Source organism: Ranitomeya variabilis, chromosome 8 (genome assembly GCF_051348905.1).
Source record: "Ranitomeya variabilis isolate aRanVar5 chromosome 8, aRanVar5.hap1, whole genome shotgun sequence".
Lineage (NCBI taxonomy): Eukaryota > Metazoa > Chordata > Amphibia > Anura > Dendrobatidae > Ranitomeya > Ranitomeya variabilis.
In genome coordinates this window covers 89,432,984-89,454,961 of record NC_135239.1, presented here as the reverse complement: position 1 = coordinate 89,454,961, position 21,978 = coordinate 89,432,984, and the positions used below count along the sequence as shown (strand labels likewise).

General features: G+C 43.6%; 1 protein-coding gene across 1 annotated transcript in view; it reads left to right on the top strand.

Annotated features, from left to right (window-relative positions):
• LOC143788322 (uncharacterized) overlaps positions 1–21,978 on the top strand; it is an 86,907-nt gene that overhangs the window by 17,818 nt on the left and 47,111 nt on the right. The window contains exons 2-4 of the mRNA XM_077277895.1: positions 8,410–8,547; positions 10,633–10,704; positions 19,334–19,459. Of these exons, the coding sequence (XP_077134010.1) occupies positions 8,410–8,547; positions 10,633–10,704; positions 19,334–19,459 (336 nt within the window). The remainder of the gene's footprint in view (positions 1–8,409; positions 8,548–10,632; positions 10,705–19,333; positions 19,460–21,978) is intronic.

Here is a 21,978-nt window from a genome sequence, read left to right as displayed (position 1 = left end):
ACCGTTGCCCACCAGAGAGACTGTTTGTCCCAGATAGATGGACCAGCAGAGTTATTTCCGAGGTTCATTCTTCGGTGTTGGCAGGTCATCCTGGGATTTTTGGTACCAGAGATTTGGTGGCTAGGTCCTTCTGGTGGCCTTCCTTGTCGCGGGATGTGCGTTCCTTTGTGCAGTCCTGTGGGATTTGTGCTCGGGCTAAGCCTTGCTGTTCTCGTGCCAGCGGTTTGCTTTTGCCTTTGCCTGTCCCGAAGAGGCCTTGGACGCACATTTCCATGGATTTTATTTCAGATCTTCCAGTATCTCAGAGAATGTCTGTCATCTGGGTGGTGTGTGATCGTTTTTCCAAAATGGTCCATTTGGTGCCCTTGCCTAAGTTGCCTTCCTCCTCCGATTTGGTTCCTTTATTTTTTCAGAATGTGGTTCGCTTGCACGGCATCCCTGAAAATATTGTGTCTGACAGAGGATCCCAGTTTGTGTCCAGATTTTGGCGGATTTTTTGTGCTAAGATGGGCATTGATTTGTCTTTTTCGTCGGCCTTCCATCCTCAGACGAATGGCCAAACCGAGCGAACCACTCAGACGTTGGAAACTTATTTAAGATGTTTTGTTTCTGCTGATCAGGATGATTGGGTGACTTTTTTGCCATTGGCCGAGTTTGCCCTTAATAATCGGGCTAGTTCTGCTACTTTGGTTTCGCCTTTTTTCTGCAATTCTGGTTTTCATCCTCGTTTTTCCTCGGGTCAGGTTGAGCCTTCTGACTGTCCGGGGGTGGATTCTGTGGTGGATAGGTTGCAGCAGATTTGGAACCATGTGGTGGACAATTTGAAGTTGTCACAGGAGAAGGCTCAGCACTTTCCCAACCACCGTCGCGGTGTTGGTCCCCGACTTCGTGTTGGGGATTTGGTATGGCTGTCTTCTCGGTATGTTCCTATGAAGGTTTCCTCTCCTAAATTCAAGCCTCGCTTCATCGGTCCTTATAAGATTTTGGAAATCCTTAACCCGGTGTCTTTTCGTTTGGACCTCCCAGCATCGTTTGCCATTCATAATGTGTTCCATAGGTCTTTGTTGCGGAGGTATGTGGTGCCTGTGGTTCCTTCTGTTGAGCCTCCTGCTCCGGTGCTGGTTGAGGGCGAATTGGAGTACGTGGTGGAGAAGATCTTGGATTCTCGTATTTCCAGACGGAGGCTTCAGTATTTAGTTAAGTGGAAGGGCTATGGTCAGGAGGATAATTCCTGGGTTGTCGCCTCTGATGTCCATGCAGCCGATTTGGTTCGTGCCTTCCATGCGGCTCATCCTGATCGCCCTGGGGGTCTTGATGAGGGTTCGGTGACCCCTCCTCAAGGGGGGGGTACTGTTGTGAACTCTATTTCTGGGCTCCCTCTTGTGGTCACAAGTGGTACTGTGTGAGTGCTGTCTTTCTGCAGGTTTGTGACTGGCATCAGCTGTCTCGTTATCTGTGGGCTGGTTTTCTATTTAAGCTCACTTGGACTCTCAGTCTATGCCTGCTGTCAATGTATTCAGTGCTATTCTGATTCCTTCTGACTACCTTGCTCCCAGTCTCTTCAAGAGAAGCTAAGTTTCCGTTTTGTTCATTTTTTGATCATCAGTGTTCTATATGTTTCTTGTCCAGCTTGCTAATATGTGATTTCCCAGCTTGCTGGTAGCTCTGGGGGGCTGAGTTTCTCCCCCCACACCGTTAGTTGGTGTGGGGGTTCTTGAATTCTCAGCGTGGATATTTTGGTAGGGTTTTTTACTGACCGCACAGTTCGCTATCTGTTTTCTGCTATCTAGTATTAGTGGGCCTCATTTGCTGAATCTGTTTTCATTCCTACGTGTGTCTTTTCTCCTTACCTCACCGTTATTATTTGTTGGGGGCTTCCTATATCTTTGGGGTTATTTCTCTTGAGGCAAGTGAGGTCTTGCTTTCTCTTTAGGGGTAGTCAGTTTCTCAGGCTGCGTCGAGACGTCCAGGATTTTAGGCACGTTCACCGGCTACCTTTAGTGTGTTTGGATAGGATCAGGTTTTGCGGTCAGTCCAGTTACCACCTCCCTAGAGCTCGTGTCTATGTTTAGTTACTTAGCTAGTATTTCCTGTGATCCCCAGCCACTGATATCATAACAGGCCGCGCTTAGTAACCCGATGTTTACCCTGGTTACCATCGTAAAAGTAAAAAAAAAAAAAAACGTACATACTCCCATTCCGGTGTCCGTCAGGTCCCTTGCAGTCTGCTTCCCGCTCTGACTGACTGCCGGCCGGAATGTAAGAGCAGAGCACAGCGGTGACGTCACCGCTGTGATCTGCTTTCACTTTACGGCGGCACTCAGTCAGAGCGGGAAGCAGACGGCAAGGCACCTGACGGACACCGGAATGTGAGTATGTACGTTTTTTTTTTTTTTACTTTTACGATGGTAACCAGGGTAAACATCGGGTTACTAAGCGCGGCCCTGCACTTAGTAACCCGATGTTTACCCTGGTTACCCGGGGCCTTCGGCATCGTTGGTCGCTGGAGAGCGGTCTGTGTGACAGCTCTCCAGCGACCACACAACGACTTTCCAACGATCACGGCCAGGTCGTATCGCTGGTCGTGATCGTTGGGAAGTTGCAGAGTGTGACAGTACCCTTAGTCAACAGAAAAATCAAGTGAACCTGAAGTCAGATAATCATCGAGATCAAACAAGGGAATTCCAGCTAAGCGTCTGTCTACTTTGTCATAACACTACCTGAGTAGGTGCCACAGTCATAGCATGAGATGCAGAATTAGCTGTCTATGAAAAACTGAAGTGGATTAATGCTGCTAATGAGGAAATGAAATCCCTTCATAAATTTCGAACTTCAAAACTCACCAAACTACCTCAAGACAACAATGCAATCAAATGTAAATTGATTTTTAAGACCAAGTATAACTATGAAAGCAAGATTTGCAGATTTAAAGCAAGATGAGTCGCAAAAGGATATTTTCAGAAATATGGTGAACATTATGATGCCATATTTTCTCTAGTTGCTAAGCAGACCACATTCAGGATTCTAATAGCTATAGTTGCTTAAAAAAAAAGATGTTTCTCAACATTTGGACATCAAAACTGCTTTTTTTAATTGTAATATTGAAGACGTCTTGTACATGACTCAACCTGAGGGTTAAAGGGAACCTGTCACCTGAATTTAGCGGGACCAGTTTTGGGTCATATGGGCGGGGTTTTTGGGTGTTTGATTCACCCTTTCCATAACCGCTGGCTGCATGCTGGCCGCAATATTGGATTGAAGTTCATTCTCTGTCCTCCGGAGTAAACGCCTGCGCAAGGCAATATTGCCTTGCGCTGGCATGTACTGGTCCCGCCAAATTCAGGTGACAGGTTCCCTTTAAATCAAAGAGAATCTCATTTACAGAATACAAAAATCTCTCTGTGGTCTTAAGCAGTCAGCTAGAGCATGTAACCCCTAAATCAACAAAGTCTTATTGGGCGATGGAAAGTGGATGCACAGTTCTGGCAAAAAATAAGAGTCCACCACAACAAAACCCTGTCATGGGCAGCCCAAGCTCCAAATCTCCACTGAAATCTCTGGAATGTAATCAAGAGGATGATGGACAGTCACAAGCCATCAAACAAAGAAGTACTGCTTACATTTTTACGCCAGAAGCAGTGCGAAAGACTGGTGGAAAGCATGCCAAGACGCATGAAAGCTGTGATTTAAAAATCATGGTTATTCCACAAAATATTGATTTCTGAACTATTCCTGAGTTAAAACATTAGTATTGTTGTTCCTAAATGATTATGAACATTTCAGCCCTGAAATCTCATCTCCCAAGATTTTGGTGCTGAGATTTCCATCTGCGCATGCGCCGCTCCCCCGGCTGCCATTTTCTCTGAGTCCACTGCACAGGAAATCATGTGACTGTGGGGTGGGCCCCGGCAGCACTGGGGACCACCGCAGCAGCTTTAGCAACGCCGGCCGCACACCCACAGCATCGGAGACACCAGCAGAGCAGCGGGCAGCAGCGCCAGACACCCACAGTAGCACCGCCGGACACCCCTGCAGTGCCACCGGAGACACCAGCAGAGCACTGGGTAGCAGCGCCGGACAGCCGCAGCACCACCGGACACCCCTTCACCCCAGCCTGCAGCAACGGTACCGGTAAGGTACATTTGTATTAAAAAACACACCCCCATTTTCCCCCCAAATTTGGGGGAAAAAAGTGCGTCTTATAATCCAAAAAATACGGTATATGACATTAAAATTAAAATGTAAGATTTTTCTGCAAATAAAATTGAAAAGAAATAAAAAGTCTGCTAAGATTGAAAAACCTTTTTTCATAATATAATCTTGTCTTAATTGCAGACCAGGATTAGAACCTACCATCCTTGGAAACATCATGGAAGTGAAAGGACCTCGGAGCACAGACCTCTGAGCTATTCTGTTAATTGACCCTTGAAGCTTTAAAAAAAAATTTCAGTCTTAGTAGACTTTTTTTTTCCTTTTTTTCAATTTATCTGCAGAAAAATCTTACATTGTTAATATCATATATAATTTTTATGCTAACAAATTGCATTTTAATCACTGTTGTATAGATATGCAACAAATTTATGTTTGTATTTTAATATAACTGCAGCGTTCAGGGCGCTAGGTGTGTTTGACGCCCATTTTTTCTATGTCCAACCCACCCTATATATGTGAGTAATACCATGTGGTTAGTATTGGCTATGTACCTGAGGAAGTGGACAAGACGTCCACAAAATTCGTAGTTTTATAGCCCTGAATAAAGTATGCAACTCTTCTGAACTCTGTGATTCCCTTGCCTGATTTTGGAGGAGTGCAGAATTGTCAGCATCTTGAATATCCTCTCCAGTATCACATGCAGTGGTAGTGCTAGAGAAATAACAATAAGTGTATCTGAGTACGCAGGGTCTTAAGACGAGATGGTATTTTGATCAAAAATTTGAGATCACAGAACAATAATTGTGGACAAGAACTAATAAACTAATAATGTATCGGTGTGATGGTCCACAGTCAGATAATATAGTGTGAGATAGACTAGTGTGTATATAAAGGAGCCTCGTTATTGCCAGTAATTTGAAAGGGTTAGCCAGGCCTATGGGGCTAAAACTCACTGGCACACAGTTGCTACCTACCTGTTCTGTCCTGCAACATCTGTCCTGGCTCTGGATTCATTTGACCTCAGGTCAACAGAGCGGAGCAGAGCAACAGAGCAGCTTTTCCTTTTACGATCTTTGTCAGGGGAGTGTCACTGCTGACGTCATGCTGACTGACAGCCTTCTCACTGCAGGGAGCCATCTGTCAATCAGCATGACATCGTTAGGGACGACCCATCGACAGAGCCGTGTGGAAGAGAAGGAGCTTTTCTGTTGACCTGAGTTCACCTGAAGCAGAAAAATTGCCGGCACAGATTGTTACAGGGGAGAACAAGCAGGTAGTTAGCAACTACCTGCCGATAACTTCTTAGCCCTGTTGCAAAAAAATACCAATGTCCCAGATAATCCATTTAAGGTAGTGTCTAAAGGTACCTTCACACGAAGCGACGCTGCAGCGATAGCGACAACGATGCCGATCGCTGCAGCGTCGCTGTTTGATCGCTGGAGAGCTGTCACACAGACCGCTCTCCAGCGACCAACGATGCCGAGGTCCCCGGGTAACCAGGGTAAACATCGGGTTGCTAAGCGCAGGGCCGCGCTTAGTAACCCGATGTTTATCCTGGTTACCAGCGTAAAAGTAAAAAAAACAAACAGCACATACTTACATGCGTCCCCCAGCGTCTGCTTCCTGACACTGACTGAGCTCCGGCCCTAACAGCACAGCGGTGACGTCACCGCTGTGCTTTCACTTTCACTTTAGGTGCCGGCGCTCAGTAAGTGTCAGGAAGCAGACGCTGGGGGACGCATGTAAGTATGTGCTGTTTGTTTTTTTTACTTTTACGCTGGTAACCAGGGTAAACATCGGGTTACTAAGCGCGGCCCTGCGCTTGGTAACCCGATGTTTACCCTGGTTACCAGTGTAAAACATCGCTGGGTATCGTTGCTTTTGCTTTCAAACACAACGATACACAGCGATCGGACGACCAAATAAAGTTCTGGACTTTATTCAGCGACCAGCGACATCACAGCAGGATCCTGATCGCTGCTGCGTGTCAAACGAAACGATATCGCTATCCAGGATGCTGCAACGTCACGGATCGCTAGCGATGTCGTTTCGTGTGAAGGTACCTTAAGGCGTTATAATGAAGCCAAATGGACAAGTGATTAGGATGCACAGTGTCATAATTCGGTTTATATGAAGTCTCTAGGATTGTGTGAACAAACTATTTAGGATTTGTATCTCCTGATGAGTTACCTAATGTATGGGCGATGAAACGGATATAGACATGGTAGGAGTGACTTGGTAGAGCCATTGTAAGAATAATTTAAGGTCATACCAACTACAGTATTGGGGGAAAAAAGAGACTAAAGTTCTGTAATTTTTACAGTGTATATTTCTATATGTTAGTCCAATCTTTGCTGATACAAGACATTTCTAGGGATATGTATAACTGTATTGCACTTTGTCATCGAATTATGTTATTTACAGTTTTTTTATATTTCTAATACAATAAAAGCTATGTTTATGGAAATAATCCATTATTCAGTGAACTGCTTGTCTGTATGCCCAGTAATACACTCATTAGACACCTCTATCTCTGTATGACCATGAGACTTACGGTAGTTATTCATCTGGCCCTACCTAATATTGAGCCTATGCAGCGCAATGCTCACCATGCATACATGTGTCTTCTGATCTGCACAGCACATTGATTTCAGCATTAGGGCGCAGTCAGGCGGTCGTCTAACACGGACAACAATCGCATCGCATTGCATGAACATTGTGACAGCTGCATAGAAATAAGTGCTGTCATTCTCGGGTCAGGAGAGCCGCCGCTGGCCAATTTGAGCGTTGAGATGCAATCGTCATCTGTGTTATAGCAACATCTCACTTAAAGTAAAGTGAACCAAAGAAAGATATGAAAGGTACAGTGATTGCAATAAAAGGATTTTAAATGACACCATGCATGTCAGAAAATAGCATAACTGATCATAACATGACATGACAAGGCAAGGGCCTCTGGTTAGTTCACCGGTGGTTGACAGTTGGAGGATGCATAAGGCAGGAGCAAGACCGATGTGCACTGAACAATCTGTAATAGATCACGCAGTGCACATAGGCTGCCATGGTTCTCAGCAAAGAGTCCTACTCATACAGGACAAGGCAATGCTAAGAACGATCTCCTTTTACGCTGCGCAAAAGATCATTTCACCCAATCAGCGAGTGTTTTACTCTTTCATTGGCGATCGGCAGCCTGTTTACACTTAAAGATTATTGTGGAATGAGCACCCATAGACATATGTTAATTACCATTTCCTACAAAGGTGTTCTTTAACACTTGCATAGTTGTACAAGCTAAGCTCAATTCTTGGTAGTAAATGCTGAAACCAGCATAAGGTTAATGACTCCATGAAGTCAGTCATAAATTATTAATTAGTGGTTAATGACTCCATGATCTCAGTCATAAAGTATTTTTCTCCTTAAAATAAGAGTTTGCAATTACTGCAATATAAATTTACAATTTTAATAGCAGCAAGAAATATCCAGGGACTTTATCCTCCATAACAATTTTGTATTATGTTTAAAAGGTATAGCTAGTGTTGGTGGAGATAGTTATGGCATGTGTAGATGATATTTATGTAGATACTTTTGCATGTGCATTGTGTCCTCCGTCATCTGAAGGAAAAAGGATCTGTTGATATTCAGTTTTTGCCCAACCAAAAAATGTATATTATAAGGTTCTTGTAGCTTTATATCAGTCACTTTTAGTGCTCATTCACAAGACTGTGTTTTTGGACCCAATGCTGTCCGTGTAAAAATGGCAATATTCAGACCAACGTTATTCTTGGGGCAGTGCAAACTAGTGATTTTTTTTCTCACTGACACCCCCAAAAAAATTGCAATGTGCACTAGTTTCTTCCATAAATCGGATGATATTCACCATTCAAGTCTATAGGTGAGTGAAAAAAAAATCAGATACCAGTATAACATACGATTTTTACGGATACATTATAACATTATAATTCTGTAACATAGTAGACTGTAAATGGTCTTATAAATGATTAATAAAAGATAATATTAAAAACAAATTGTATACTGATGACAAGTGAGAAAAACATCATCCCGTTTTCTGAATGAAACTCTGAACAATTTTTATACGCTCACGTGAGCCTACACTTACACTAATTGGCATAAATTTGGTTACGTCTGGATGCTCATTTGTCACTTTTATAGAATAGTACACTATACACAATAAATAATAAGCTGTAATAATATTTTAGATTATGTGCAACATAATGATTCAATGTTTTTAATTTACAGATACGGAAAGTTATGCTTGCTGTTATGATATGTGCCTATGGGCAAATTACGAACACCAGCCATGATGAAGAGTTCATTGACCCCATGGATATGGAGCATTATGACCAAAGCACAAAATCAATGAAATTCACATTAAAGGTAATAGAACTGACTACATGCCAAAACCTGTCACACAGTACTGGAGTGAAACATATAAACAATAGACACTTTGATGAAGTCCATTGCTCTTTTCAATAACCTTCACCGGCACAGTATTTAGCCTCGTACAAGTTCTATCCATGGTTTACACGAATATCACTCATACCTATGATATTCTATGGGGTCATTCACAGGACCGTGATTTTTCGCGGTAAATTGAGGAGAGATGTCCGATTTAGATCCATGCATCAGAATAAAATCGGCAATCTAGGTCAATGGGTCCATGAAAAAATTAGACAACATCTGGCTGCATTCACGGGCGGTCTGATTTTCACAGATATGGGAGAAGGTGGAGAAACTCTCTTTTTTTCACTCCACATACAAGAAAAACTGATGACAATCGGACCACATTCTGATTAAAGTCTGATCAGCATAATCAGTGATTATGAGAATAGCAGATGTCTGAATGAGACTTAACACATCCCCTCCACAGCAATAACAAACTTTACTGGGGTTCTATACACATGAATAGTGTTGCTGCCTGCAGGAGAGGTGCGTAAAGTCTCCAAGAAGTTGTCTAGCACTTTTATATTGATGACCTCTCCACAGGGAAGATCATCAATGTCTGATCGGTAGGAGGTCGGACACCTGGCTCCCCACCGGTCAGCTGTTATCAGTGCCTGGATGTAAACAGTGTTTGGAGCAGAACAGCAGAGCTCTGTACACTGTTTAGTGGTCATTGCTGAGAACTGCTGCCCCTATTCACTTACATCTGGCCACCATTGGGGCTGATAGAATCTGATCAGTGGGAGAGTCGTGTCGGACCCCTCCGATCTGATATTGATGACATATCCTAAGGATATGGTCGGGGATATAAAAGTAGTGGACACCCTTCCCCCCTTAAAAAAACAAAGGCTGACTTCATAACCAGCAATGTGGCTAAGGTATAAATTATAAATACTTATATTGTCCAAACTAACAATGAAGATAACATCATAGTATAAAAGAGTAATACTGATATCAATTATTTCAGTTTTAAAGTTAATCTGACAACTGATGGTTATCAAAATATGAAGGGTTAAATCGCACCCCAAAAAAATGTCCAAGTCTATTTATTAAGACAAAGAACCGCACGTCATAACCAGGGAGTCCATCCCAGAGTACATTCCATCATAAGTCAAATGACAGCGCCTCAAACAATGGTGAAAAGCAAGTCTTACATTTTATTCTGCCGCCTGTGGCGACATTTCAGTCCGAAGACCTTTTTCTGTCTTTGGACCAAAACATCGCCACAGGAGGCAGAATAAAATGTAAGACTTGCTTTTCACCATTGTTTGAGGCGCTGTCATTTGACTTATTATAACTGATGCATGGTGTCCAACAAACTACGGGTTACATGTATCAGACGCTGGCTGTATAATCTCAGCCTGGTGTGTTTGACTCTGCAGCACAGCGGCGTTTCAGGGAAAAGCATACCGGCCGGGCACCTGTCACTCAAGGGGATCAGGCGGGGTTTAAAGTATGTTTTTCTCTGGAATGCCGTACAGGTTGCCCATGGTTCAGGCAGCATGTATCAGTTGTCAGTTTCCCATTAAATCAATTGTTCAGGAATAGAAAAAGTAATCTGCATCTTTTCCAGAAACAATAGCACTCTGGTCCCTGGACTGAGCTTGGAATCACACAATATCGCAATTTAAGTGAATACAGCTAATTCCACTACCAGAAATAATGGACAGAGGTGATTGATGCTGGTTGTGGAAAAATAGTGACACATTCATTTTTTTGCCCCTGTATAATGTTTTTGTTTTACTCAATTCAAATTTTTACATTTTGTCCAGTAAGTGCACCTGGAAGAAGCAGTCCCAGTACAATGACACCCCCACTGCACTTCCAACCTGATTTGCATATGTCTTCTATGTTAGATTTCTTATGTCTAGCCCATAGCATCTTTGCAAATGGTGTAATTTTATCTAAAGTTCCATATGTAACAATGTGCTGATAAGTTCCCTTCAATGCATAATAAGTACTTTATATAAGGAAGTTTAGGAAAAGTATCATTGTCTCTTCTTCTTTCAATTGTTGAAGGCAAAGAAAAGTCTTGAACTCTTTCAAGGATTACTCCAGGGACTACTGAAAAGAGCAGATGAACATGGCCTGGTATGTATTATAAACGCCATGTGGTTAGGTAATTATAGAACAGCAAAAAGTAAAAAGCTAAATACAGATCAAATACTGATAGCTTATAAAAATGAGTAATGTTATTTAAAGTGCACCTCTCCTATGGAATTATTATTATATGTAGGTGCTTCTCACAAAATAAGAATATCCTCAAAAAGTTAATTTATTTCCGTTCTTGAAAAATGATTTTTTTAGAATCCGAAATGTTGGCCTACTGAAATGTATGTTCAGTAAATGCACTCAACACTTAGTCGGGGCTCCTTTTGCATCAATTACTGCATCAATGCGGCGTGGCATGGAGGCGATCAGCCTGTGGCACTGCTGAGGGGTTATGGAAGCCCAGGTTGCTTTGATAGCAGCCTTCAGCTCATCTGCATTGTTGGGTCTGGGGTCATCTCATCTTCCTCTTGACAATACCCCATAAATTCTCTATTGAGTTAAGGTCAGGAGAGTTTGCCGACCAATCCAGCACAGTGATACTGTTGTTTTTAAACCAGGTATTGGTACTTTGGGCAGTGTGGACAGGTGCCAAGTGCTAGGATATATATTATGTTACAGTGGCACTAGTGTGAATCCTCTCCTAGTGCTGCAAATGTAGACAATAACCACAGTTTTGTCGGTATAATAAATATTATTCTAGAAATAAACTTGCTCAAAGAGAGACCTAAAGGAGGAGCATATGTTCCCCTCATTCATAATAATACCCCATTGGTGTCTCCCACTCATTATAAATAATGCCCCATCTGTGCCTCTCACTCATAATAATGCCCCATCTGTACCTCTCACTCCTATGGTAATAATGTCTCATCTGTGCCTCCCATTCATAATAATGCTGCGTCTGTGCCTCTTACATGTAATAATACCCCACTCGTAATAATGTCCCATCTATACCTCTCACTCATAATAATGCCCCATCTGTGCCTCCAACTCGTAATAATGCCCCATCTCTACCTCTCACTCGTAATAATGCCCCATCTGTGCCTGTGCCTCTCACATGTAATAATACCCCACTCATAATAATGTCCCATCTATACCTCTCACTTGTAATAATGCCAAATCTGTGCCTCCAACTCGTAATAATGCCCCATTTGTGCCCCTCACTCATAGTAATGCCACATCCGTGCCTCCCACTCACAAAAATGCTGCTCCTGTACTTCTCACATGTAAAAATACCCACTCGTAATAATGTCCCATCTATACATCTCACTCATAATAATGCCCCATCTGTGCCTCTCTCTTGTAACAATGCATGCCCATCAATGTCTCCCAACCATTATAAATAATGGCCATATAATTCTGGCGATAATTTAAATGCAATGCTCAGACTGGCCTGCGGCTCTCCCGACCTGAGCATTACAGCATGTATTTCTGTGCAGTTGTCACGTGCATGTTGGGAGAGCTATCGACCGGCCCGAGCATTGTTTTCCAATCCCCAAAGTCCGAGTTATATGGTCTTCTGACTCTTCTCTTATTAGTGCTGGTATGCACAGGTGGAACTGCATTTAACCTTTTAAGGAACCACTTATTTTATAACTCCTTCAACAGAGAATTTGTTTTCACTTTTTCATTGTTTCAAAAGTTGTGATATTTTTATTTATCTGCCAATGTGGTCATTTGGGTCTTGTTTTTTGTCGCAGGCGTTCTATTCTTTTAATTCTGCGATTTTCGGGGAATGTATAATTTACTGATTGGATTTTATAATTCTTTTTTCTAGTGGGGGCAATACAATAATAACTGCAAATCTGCAAGTTTTGTGATCAGTTTATGGTATTCACTGCACGGTATACGGTAAATTTATTCAGCGAGTCAGTACAATAAAAGGGATAACACATTTCTACAGTTTTTTACATTTTCTTACTTTGACACAATTATAACTTTTTTTTTCGTTATCATCTATCTGTTCATGTGTCTCCACTCTGAGAGTGATAACATTTTTTTAAGCAGATAAAGCTGTGTGGGGACGTCTTTTTACAGGATATACAGCTCTGGCAAAAATTAAGAGACCACTGCAAAATGTTCAGTTTGTCTGATTTTTCTCTTTATAGGTATATTTTTGAGTAAAATGTAAATTGTTTTTTTATTCTATAAACTACTGACAACATGTCTCCGAATTTCCAAGCAATACATTTTTTATTTATTTTCTGAAAATGAGAAATGGTCAAAATAACAGAATACTGCATTGCTTGCAGACCTCAAATAATGCAAAGAAAACAAGTTCATAATCATTTGGAAACAACAATACTAATGTTTTAACTCAGGAAGAGTTCAGAAATCAATATTTTGTGGCATAACCATGATGTTTAATCACAGCTTTCATGCGTCTTGGCATGCTTTTCACCAGTCTTTCTCACTGCTTCTGGCGCAAAAATGTAAGCAGTTCTTCTTTGTTTGTTTGATGGCTTGTGACTATCCATCATCCTCTTGATTGCATTCCAGAGGTTTTCAATGGGGTTCAGATCTGGAGATTGGGCTGCCCATGACTGGGTTTTGATGTGATGGTCTCTCAATTTTTGCCAGAGCTGTATATATATATATATATATATAGACAAAGAGCAGCACAGTTAAAAAAATAGGATGCAGAGCCTCACAGGCACATACCAGTCATTTTGTGTAGAATCAAAAAGTGTTGAAGCGGCACACCATAGTGTAGTTATTAGGTGCTCTTCATTGGCCCATATGGCGATGTTTCAGTCCTAGTTGTGAACCTTTTTCAAGCCATATTGGCCAATAAAGAGCACCATATAACTACAGTATGGTGTGCGGCTTCAACTCTTATTGATTTTTTTTATATATATATATATATATATATATATATATATATATATATATATATATATACATACCTCCCAACTTTTGAAGATGGGAAAGAGGGGCATATTTTAGGCCACGCCTCTGACCACATCCATTCATAATTAGTCACACCCATATCCAGGTCCCAACCACACCCATTTAGCACTGCTGATCACACTGTTTTATATACAATAATTATAAACAAAAAAAATATGGCCACACAGTGCTCCATACTGTATAATGACCCCACATGATGCTCCATACTGTAAAATGGCCACACACAGTGCTCCATACTGTATAATGGCCACACACAGTGCTCCATACTGTATAATGGCCACACACAGTGCTCCATACTGTATAATGGCCACACATGATGCTCAATACTGTATAATGGCCTCACATGATGCTCCATAGTGTATAATGGCTGCACATGATGCTCAATACTGTATAATGGCCACACATGATGCTCCATAGTGTATAATGGCCACACATGATGCTCCATACTGTGTAATGGCCACACATGATGCTCAATACTGTATAATGGCCACACATGATGCTCCATAATGTATAATGGCCACACATGATGCTCCATAATGTATAATGGTCACACAGTACTCCATACTGTATAATGGCCACACAGTGCTCCATACTGTATAATGGTCACACATAGTGCTCCATACTGTATAACGGCCACACACAGTTCTCCATACTGTATAATGATCCCACATGATGCTCAATACTGTATAATGGCCACACATGATGCTCCATACTGTATAATGACCACACATGATGCTCCATACTGTATAATGGCCACACATGATGCTCCATACTGTATAACGGCCACACATGATGCTCCATACTGTATAACGACCACACATGATGCTCAATACTGTATAATGGCCACACAGTTCTCCATACTGTATAATGATCCCACATGATCCCCCTCACTCCTGTATGCATGGCTCATCTCCCTCCCATCCCATATACATGGCTCATATCCCCCCTCCTGTATGCATGGCTCATATTCCCCCTCCTGTATGCATGGCTCATATTCCCCCTCCTGTATGCATGGCTCATATTCCCCCTCCTGTATGCATGGCTCATATCCCCCCCCCCCGAATGCATGGCTCATATTCCCCCCCTGAATGCATGGCTCATATTCCCCCCCCCCTGAATGCATGGCTCATTATCCCCCTCCTGTATGCATGGCTCATACTCCCCCCTCCCCCCCTGTATGCATGGCTCATATTCCCCCCCCTCCTGTATGCATGGCTCATATTCCCCCCCCTCCTGTATGCATTGCTCATATTTCCCCTCCTGTATGCATGGCTCATATTCCCCCCCCCCCTGTATGCATGGCTCATATTCACCCGCGAATGCATGGCTCATAGTCCCCCCCCGAATGCATGGCTCATATTCCCCCCCTGTATGCATGGCTCATATTCCCCCCCCCTGTATGCATGGCTCATATTCCCCCCCCCTCCCCGAATGCAAAGCTCATATTCTCCCCCCTGTATGCATGGCTCATATTCCCCCCCCCCAATGCAAGGCTCATATTCTCCCCCCTGTATGCATGGCTCATATTCCCCCCTGAATGCATGGCTCATATTCCCCCCTGAATGCATGGCTTATCTCTCCACCCCCCCGCTCCCTCTCCTGCTCCCATCTTGCATGGCGCGCCGGCTTATGTCCTCCTTCATCCCCCCGTCCCCCGTACTCACCTGTCCCTCATACTCACCCCTGTCTCACATCGCGCGGCCGCGCCGACATCCCCCTCGCTCTATCCCGACTCCCGGCACAGCACCTTCTTCCTGCGTGAGCGGTCACGTGATACCGCTCATTAAGGTCATGAATATGCGCATATTCATGACCTTAATGAGCGGTACCACGTGACCGCTCATTCAGGACGAGCTGTGTATGCCGAGACCAGGCATTGCTGGAGCAAGGTGAGGTGAGTATCGTCTTCAAGGAGGGAGGGCGGGCGGGATCAGAGCGTCCCGTGCTGGACAGCGGGGCGAAGCAACAAAACCGGGACAGTCCCACACAATGAGGGACGGTTGGGAGCTATGATATACTGTATGTATTTTTATTGGTATCATTTTGGAATAGATGGTACTTTTTTATCACTTTTTATACCATTCTTTGTGAGATGGGTGAACAAAAAAATAGCAATTTGAAATTGTTTCTTATGATTTTTTATGGAGATCGTTGTATGGGTTAAACTGCAAACTGCATAATTAGTGTTCATACATTATAGACATAGTGATATAAATTGTGTGCCATTTATGTACTTATTTTTTTTTTATTTAGGCTGCCGTCACACTAGCAGTATTTGGTCAGTATTTTACCTCAGTATTTGTAAGCCAAAACCAGGAGTGGAACAAATAGAGGAAAAACACGTCACCACTTCTGCATTTATCACCCACTCCTGGTTTTGGCTTACAAATACTGAGGTAAAATACTGACCAAATACTGCTAGTGTGACGGCAGCCTAAAAACGGTGATCTTGCAGGTGTACTGGTAGTACCCAAGAGACCAGCATGAGGAAAATGTACGTCAGGGCTTGAAACTAGCATCTGATCATGATGTACTTTTCAATTAAAGTCACATTCACACGCTCAGTATTTGGTATTTTACCTCAGTGTCTAGAAGCCAAAACCAGGAGTGGGTGATAAATGTCGAAGTGGTGACGTGTTTCTATTATACTTTTCCTCTTGATTTTTCCTGTCCTGGTTTGGGGTTAGAAATACTGAGGTAAAATACTTACCAAATACTGCTAGTGTGAATGTGGCCTAGCCATTATTAAAGGGTTAATATGTGTTACCATTTAACATTTGTAACTGACCTTTTCTGCTGTGTCAGTTTCTGGAACATTTTTCCATAGTCAGGTGGTTGCAGACACCATTTTTGATGAATTCCCTGCCTACTCCCTAATCTTTTTTGGTGGTTGTATAGTGACACCTAGTGTTGGAGCAGATTGCTGCACTTAGCCCTATATAAATTCATACTCACTGCTTGATGTTCCACCTCATAACTTGTGTCCTGTACTGTACATGAACTATGGACATTTATTAAGATATGTGAACCCAGTTTTGTTTGTTTTTTATAATATTTATGGTGTGATATCATATTGATATTATAATCACATAAAAGTGCCATGTTTTTGTCTTGAGCCTGCTATTCCTCAATTTTTCATCTGGGATAGTGTAGTTATGTAAAGTGTATGTACTGTAGGTGGTGCATTAGGAGCAATTAAAGGGGTTGCCACCTTTCAGGAAATATTGGTCACGGGCACAAACTGAGATAAAAAAAAAAGCATAAATGCAATGTGCTCCCAATCCCTAGGTGCATCGGTGAGTCGTTGTTGCTGCTCCCCGTGTCCGGCATTGACTATGGCACTTTTGTCACGTTGCTCAGTTAATCAGTGAGCTCGGTGACTGTGAGCGTGATATTCTGTGTACACCGGCAGAGCTGCTGAGCTCACTTATTGGCGATCAGGCTATCGATGTGACATCACTGCCATAGTCAATGATGGACAATGGGAGCAGCGGCAACGACTCAGTGTTGGACCCAGGGAAATGATTATAGTGCGGTTTGTTTGTTTTTTATATACCAAACCGCACCTGGGGACCAATATTTCCTGAAAGGAGACAACCCCCTTAAATTTGCTGAAACAGCAATGACTGGTTGAGAAAATTGTGCTGATTATCTTGCTTATTGTATCTACCGCTTATTTCTTGTAGACTGTAAGATCATTTGGGAAGAACTTGGCAGTTAACAAGTCTTCTAAAGAAGAGACGAGTCTCCCTCTTAGGGCTTGTTTCCACTTGCGAGAAACACGTCCGTATCGCGCATGTGAAAACCAAGCTCTGGCACCGGCACTCCAGAGCGGAGCGTGCGGCCGCATAGGAACACATGCAGCCGCACTCTCCGCTCCTAAGTGCCGGCGCCACAGCTTGGTTTTCACATGCGAGATATGGACGTGTTTCTCGCAAGTGGAAACAAGCCCTTATACACAGCTTACTTTCATATGTTCAGTATTTTACCTCAGTATTTGTAAGCCAAAGCCAGGAGAAGAACAATCAGAGGAAAAGTATAAAGGTACCTTCACACTGAACGATAGCGATCAAGCGATCAAGATCCTGCTGTGCCATCGTTGGTCGGAGCAGAAAGTCCAGAACTTTATTTCGTCGCTGGACTCCCGCAGACATCGCTGAATCGGTGTGTGTGACGCCGATTCAGCGATGTCTTCTCTGGTAACCAGGGTAAACATCGGGTTACTAAGCGCAGGGCCGCGCTTAGTAACCCGATGTTTACCCTGGTTACCAGTGTAAATGTAAAAAAACCAAACACTACATACTTACATTCCGGTGTCTGTCCCCCGGCGCTGTGCTTTCCTGCAGTGTCAGCGCCGGCCAGCTGTAAAGCAGATTACAGCGGTGACGTCACCGCTGTGCTTTCCGGCCGGCGCTCACAGTCAGTGCAGGAAAGCACAGCGCCGGGGGACAGACACCGGAATGTAAGTATGTAGTGTTTGTTTTGTTTTTACATTAGCATTGGTAACCAGGATAAACATCGGGTTACTAAGCGCGGCCCTGCGCTTAGTAACCCGATGTTTACCCTGGTTACCCGGGGAGCGGCATCATTGGTCGCTGGAGAGCTGTCTGTGTGACAGCTCTCCAGCGACCACACAACGACGAAACAGCGACGCTGCAGCGATCGGCATCGTTGTCTAGATCGCTGCAGCGTCGCTAAATGTGACGGTACCTTAATGGAAACACGTCACACCTTCCTTATTTATCACCCACTCCTGGTTTTGGCTTACAAATACTGAGGTAAAATACTCAACGTGTGACCGTGGCCTAAGCATTAGGCCAAGCAGAACAGTCATGTCACGGTCTTGAAGGAAAACACATTTTTTAAAACGATTGTTAGACTGCATTCACATATGGCAGCTGTCTTACAATTTTTTTTTTTATTAAAACACTGTCACAGGAGTCACTCTCCTGTCTCGCCCACTTGATTGAAAGAGAAACTGCCAGGACCTGGGACCAATTGTGAAAGTGAAGTTTTGGTGGAGCTTTGCTATCTTTTTATATATATATATATATATATATATATATATATATATATATATATATATATATATATATATATATATATTTTTTTTTTTTTTTATACAGCGCTGACATATTCCGCAACGCTTTACAGTTTTAAAGTATATCAGTGACATCGAAATATTCGAATCATATTTTTTTAATTACTAACCTTCTGCAAATTAACAAATTAGATGCAGAAAACAGAAAGATTGTGCTTGTTTTAATGGTCAGTTTAAAAACAAGAATATTTCAAAATGTTTAATTTGGAGAGTCATAAAAAGAATAAAAATATTTTAAATAAATAATTTCACTTCTTAATATGTAATTTCTTGATTGTTCATTTTCAGAAAAAAACTAAAACAATATCAATTTTCTAACTATATTTCAATTCAAATTAGATACATTAAGTAAGAAAAATAACGTTTGCAATCTTTTTTATATGTAACTGCTGTACATTTGTTATAGTACGTGTTTTTTATAAAGTGCAAACTGTCTAAAATTAAACCAGTCAGTTACCTATGTAATACATTCTAAAATAATAAGTGGATTACTTTTAAAGAAGATTTTTGGCTGAAACAATTAGTATTCATTAATCGGCAGCACAGCCCAATTACATGTCAAATACATTTTTCTGGTTTTATTTGTCTTACAGATTTCTTCATTTTACTTTTGTTCCTTCAGTGATTCCATTTTTAGTCACGTTTTCTTTCCTCCTACAGAACGCCGTCATGGATATTGATATCGGACTGGAAATTAACAAGTTTCTAAATAATGAAAACTGGGACTCCAATAAAATGCAAATTATTCTTGAAAATGTTGTCTTTACCGATCCTAAAGATGATTTGGTATGATTTCGCGTTTAATCAATATTATTATTATTCATTAACTAATTATAAATGGAATACCAAAAACTAAACACAAACATTTGTGCCAAAACTCTCCATTAGTGATGTGCGAATGTGCTCGGACAGGGCCGTATTTAGAGTTTCTGCTGCCCTAGGCACTTTTAGCGCTGCCTCCCCCTTTGGTGAGTATGACACTATCGGCAGTGATTTTAGCAAGAATCGCTGATGTGAAAGTCGCCTTTTGCAGCAGATCCGGCAGTTTTTCTGCATGTGCCGCGTAACGGATCACTTACGGCAACACTGCGTTCGGCCTCATTCGTTCCCTATGGGATTTGCGGCACTTGTCATGATCTGGCAAATGCGGTACCATACCCCCCAACTTTTGAAGAAGGGAAGGAGGCAGAAAGTGTGCGGCGCGCGTAGCGGCAAATTTTAGGCCACGCCTCTGACCACACCCATTTCACAACTAGTCACACCCATATCCACGTCCCAACCACAGCCATTTAGCACTGCTGATCACACTGTTTTATATACAATAATTATAAACAGAAAAAAAAATGGCCACACATGATGCTCCATACTGTATAATGGCCACACATGATGCTCTATAGTGTATAATAGCCACACATGATGCTCCATACTGTATAATGGCCACACATGATGCTCCATACTGTATAATGGCCACACATGATGCTCCATACTGTATAATGGCCACACATGATGCTCCATACTGTATAATGGCCACACATGATGCCCCATACTGTATAATGGCCACACATGATGCTCCATACTGTATAATGGCCACACATGATGCTCCATACTGTATAATGGCCACACATGATGCTCCATACTGTATAATGGCCACACATGATGCTCCATACTGTATAATGGCCACACATGATGCTCCATACTGTATAATGGCTACACATGATGCTCCATACTGTATAATGGCTACACATGATGCTCCATACTGTATAATGGCCACACATGATGCTCCATACTGTATAATGGCCACACATGATGCTCAATAGTGTATAATGGCCGCACATGATGCTCCATACTGTATAATGACCACACATGATGCCTAATACTGTATGACTGCACATGATGCTCCATACTGTATAATGACCACACATGATGTTCCATACTGTATAATGACCGCACATGATGCTCCATACTGTAGAATGGCCACATATGATGCTCCATGCATACTGTATAATGGCCCACCCTCCCCCTCCCTGCATATGCATGGGTGGCTCAGGCACTGGCTCATCTCCCAGCCCCCCCCCTGTATGCGTGGCTCATCTCCCCCTCCCTGCATATGCATGGGTGGCTCAGGCACTGGCTCATCTTCCATATCCCCCCCCCCATGCGTGGCTCATCTCCCCCTCCCTATATATGCTGGGTGGCTCAGGCACTGGCTCATCTCCCATATCCCCCGCTCCCATGCGTGGCTCATCTCCCCCTCCCTGTATATGCTGGGCGGCTCAGGCACTGGCTCATCTCCCATATCCCCCCCCCCATGCGTGGCTCATCTCCCCCTCCCTGTATATGCTGGGTGGCTCAGGCACTGGCTCATCTCCCATATCCCCCCCCCCATGCGTGGCTCATCTCCCCCTCCCTGTATATGCTGGGTGGCTCAGGCACTGGCTCATCTCCCATCTCCCCCTCCCTGTATATGCTGGGCGGCTCAGGCACTGGCTCATCTCCCATATCCCCCCCCCCATGCGTGGCTCATCTCCCCCTCCCTGTATATGCTGGGTGGCTCAGGCACTGGCTCATCTCCCATATCCCCCCCCCATGCGTGGCTCATCTCCCCCTCCCTGTATATGCTGGGTGGCTCAGGCACTGGCTCATCTCCCATCTCCCCCTCCCTGTATATGCTGGGTGGCTCAGGCACTGGCTCATCTCCCATATCCCCCCCCCTCTGTGTGCGTGGCTCATCTCCCCCTCCCTGTATCATGCGTGGGTGGCTCAGGCACCGCACTGCACTGGCTCATCTCACAGCCGCCCCCCCCCCCAACCGTCCCCGCCGTATGCGTGGCTCACCCCCCCTGGGCCGCCTGGCTTTATGCGTGGCTGAGGCTCATCGGCTCCCCGACGCTCAGTCCCATCTTGTACGGCTCCGCCTCCGAGGCTCGGCTCCCCGTCGGGCCGTCCGACACGGTCCTCCTTCATCCTCCCCGTCCCCGGCTCCCCCCGTCCTCCCTGGCTATCAATATCATACTCACCTCACCTGCTCACACGTCACACCGCGGCGCAGAAAAACGGAATCCTCCACGACCTCTGTGTCCCTGCGCAGCACCGTCCCTCGTCCTGTGTGAGCGCCGCGGTCAGGTGGTACCGCCTCATTAAGGTGATTCATCACCTTAATGAGGCGGTACCATGTGACCGCGGCGCTCACATGTGCAATGGCTGAGAGCAGACCGGCCGGCACCGCTGGAGCAGCAGTGAGGTGAGTATGACAGTCAATACCGCCGCATCCGCATGATGTCTTCAAGGGGGGCTGGGCCAGCAAG